Source organism: Wasmannia auropunctata, unplaced genomic scaffold, assembly GCF_000956235.1.
Source record: "Wasmannia auropunctata unplaced genomic scaffold, wasmannia.A_1.0 LD268222.1, whole genome shotgun sequence".
Classification (NCBI taxonomy): Eukaryota; Metazoa; Arthropoda; class Insecta; order Hymenoptera; family Formicidae; genus Wasmannia; species Wasmannia auropunctata.
The window spans coordinates 1-2,047 of record NW_012094668.1 but is presented as its reverse complement, the minus strand read 5'-3'; the positions used below and the strand labels follow the sequence as shown (position 1 = coordinate 2,047).

Here is a 2,047-nt window from a genome sequence, read left to right as displayed (position 1 = left end):
AGGTACGTCTGCGCGACAATTACGAGTTGTTGGAGGACGAGTACAAGGAGAGCTTGAAACGTCAGGCGATGTTGGATGCCAAAGTACAGGAACTTTGTCGCGCGCATCTATTGCTACCGCAAGGAAAGGTCGAAGAATTATACGCGAGCTTAAATAAGAAAAACGCGGAGATCTATGTGCAGAGATGGAAGCAGATGCAACGGGCGGGCCCCGCGAGGACTCGATTGTTCGCCTGGACCATGTTGGACTTGGAGATATTAGCCCTGGCTGATCCGTCGATAAACGGTACGGAAAAGGCAGTGAGAGCACTCCGAGAGATGGATTCGGAAACACCTTGGCCCGAGGATGGTCTGGAATTCAACACCGTGTGGGTTCGCGGTATTAGCTTGAAATGCGCCGAGTGGAAGCTGCAACTTCGCGATTTCCCGCAGCCGCTGCTTTTGGTAGAGAATCTGAATGTGTGGGGCAGATTAGCCGGAGCGGAAGCCTTGGCGCCACCGAGGGCGAAGAGGACCGTCAGAATTGAAATCGGCGCGCCATGGGAAGATATAGTAGTGGAGAGAGGAATGACATCTCTCAAGTATTATCACGATCTCAATTGGGACATTGACACATTCAGGTACGCGTTCGGTCCATGCTGGGAGCCGGTGATAGCGCAGTGTAATCTCAGCTTCGAGAAGATCCTTCATCCGTCGAGGGATCCGAGCCCGCCGTTGCCGTTCTGGGATAAAATGCGACTGGCTCTTCACGGTAGACTGACGCTCTGCGTGAAACAACTGACGGTTCTGCTGCACGGCTCTCTGGATCCATACAACACTACGGAAGAGATGGAGCTGACGTGGACCGGACTGGAGCTCGACTGGACGCAAGGAAAGATCATTATTAAGGGTGATCTCGACGTGTACGTGCGTACGGCCAGTAAATACGACGATTGCCGACTACTACATTTGCCTAACGTCAGATTGAGCGTTAAACTGGCATGGGTATGCCTGGGCGATCCGCGTGATCATCACGCCGCTATACCCTGCGCCCCGGATCGATTGCCCGAGTACTCTAGCAATCAGGAGCACGATTCGTTCAGGGCGTTTCGCTCTCAGAACCTAAACGTCAGCCTGTCATTGGAGACCAAACCGACCGGCTCGCCTACATTGGCCAGTGCGCCAACGGCACTGCTCTACGGCAGCACGTTGAGATGGTTCGAGAATCTCAAATTAATTTTATCAGGCGCGACGAGACCGACGCGAAAGGGGCCGTTGTTCAAGAACATTCGACCGAGGAAGAAACAGCTCAGCAGACACTACAGGAAAGTCCGGCTGACCTTAGCCTTCCATCGTTTCCACGTCAACTACTGGATGTCGTTCGCCATGCAACGAGGCTTCGAAGTGACCGGCGGCCGAGTCGCCTGCAGCTCGGAGCACAATCTCGCGTTACATCCGATTGACGACGGGCTGATTCATCGACCGCGGGCAGAATGGTCTATCGTGTACATGAACTGCGAGCTGAGCGACGCAGAGATCTGGCTGAAAAGCGCCCTGCAGGAAGACGAAGTGGAGAGCGCGTCACTGCGCCAGCCGGTCGAGAAGTGTTACTGCTTGAGCGTGGCGCGCGTCAGCTATGGCAGGGAAGCGATGGTTGCCGGGGTGAGTGGCGACACGCCGATTCATCGATTGGTCGTGCACGATCTGCGCGGCGCTTGGACCAAGACCAATCGTGACGTTGCCTTCGCTCTCTTCGATTCTTTCATCAAGACTCAGCAACTGAAAAAGAATCTGTCGACCGCGGCGCTCAAGGGTTTTCACCGGGACAACAGCTCGACGCTTAATCCGCACAAGAACCGTGCTGCTGCTGCTGCTGCTACTGCTGCTGCTGCTTGCGTTTGCGTTTGTGATCGGCAAGCACGTGCTTGGAATAATGCGAATTAGTGCACGATTCCGCGCGCGGCTATTCCGGCTATTTCCGCCCGCGATCTCCTTCCGTCCCGAATAATAGTCTCGAATTGTTTTTCGCTGAGCATCTAGTGTCAGTTGATAGGAAAGCAACGGTAATT

At 54.4% G+C, this 2,047-nt stretch overlaps 1 protein-coding gene across 1 annotated transcript; it reads left to right on the top strand.

The window, feature by feature from the left end:
• Window positions 1-5: 5 nt before the first annotated feature.
• Window positions 6-1,922, top strand: LOC105462217 (UPF0378 protein KIAA0100-like; the record flags this gene model as incomplete). Its single annotated transcript, XM_011708743.1, has 1 exon — window positions 6-1,922. A coding segment is annotated over one exon (1,917 nt), but the record flags the coding sequence as incomplete, so codon positions are not given.
• Window positions 1,923-2,047: the final 125 nt, after the last annotated feature.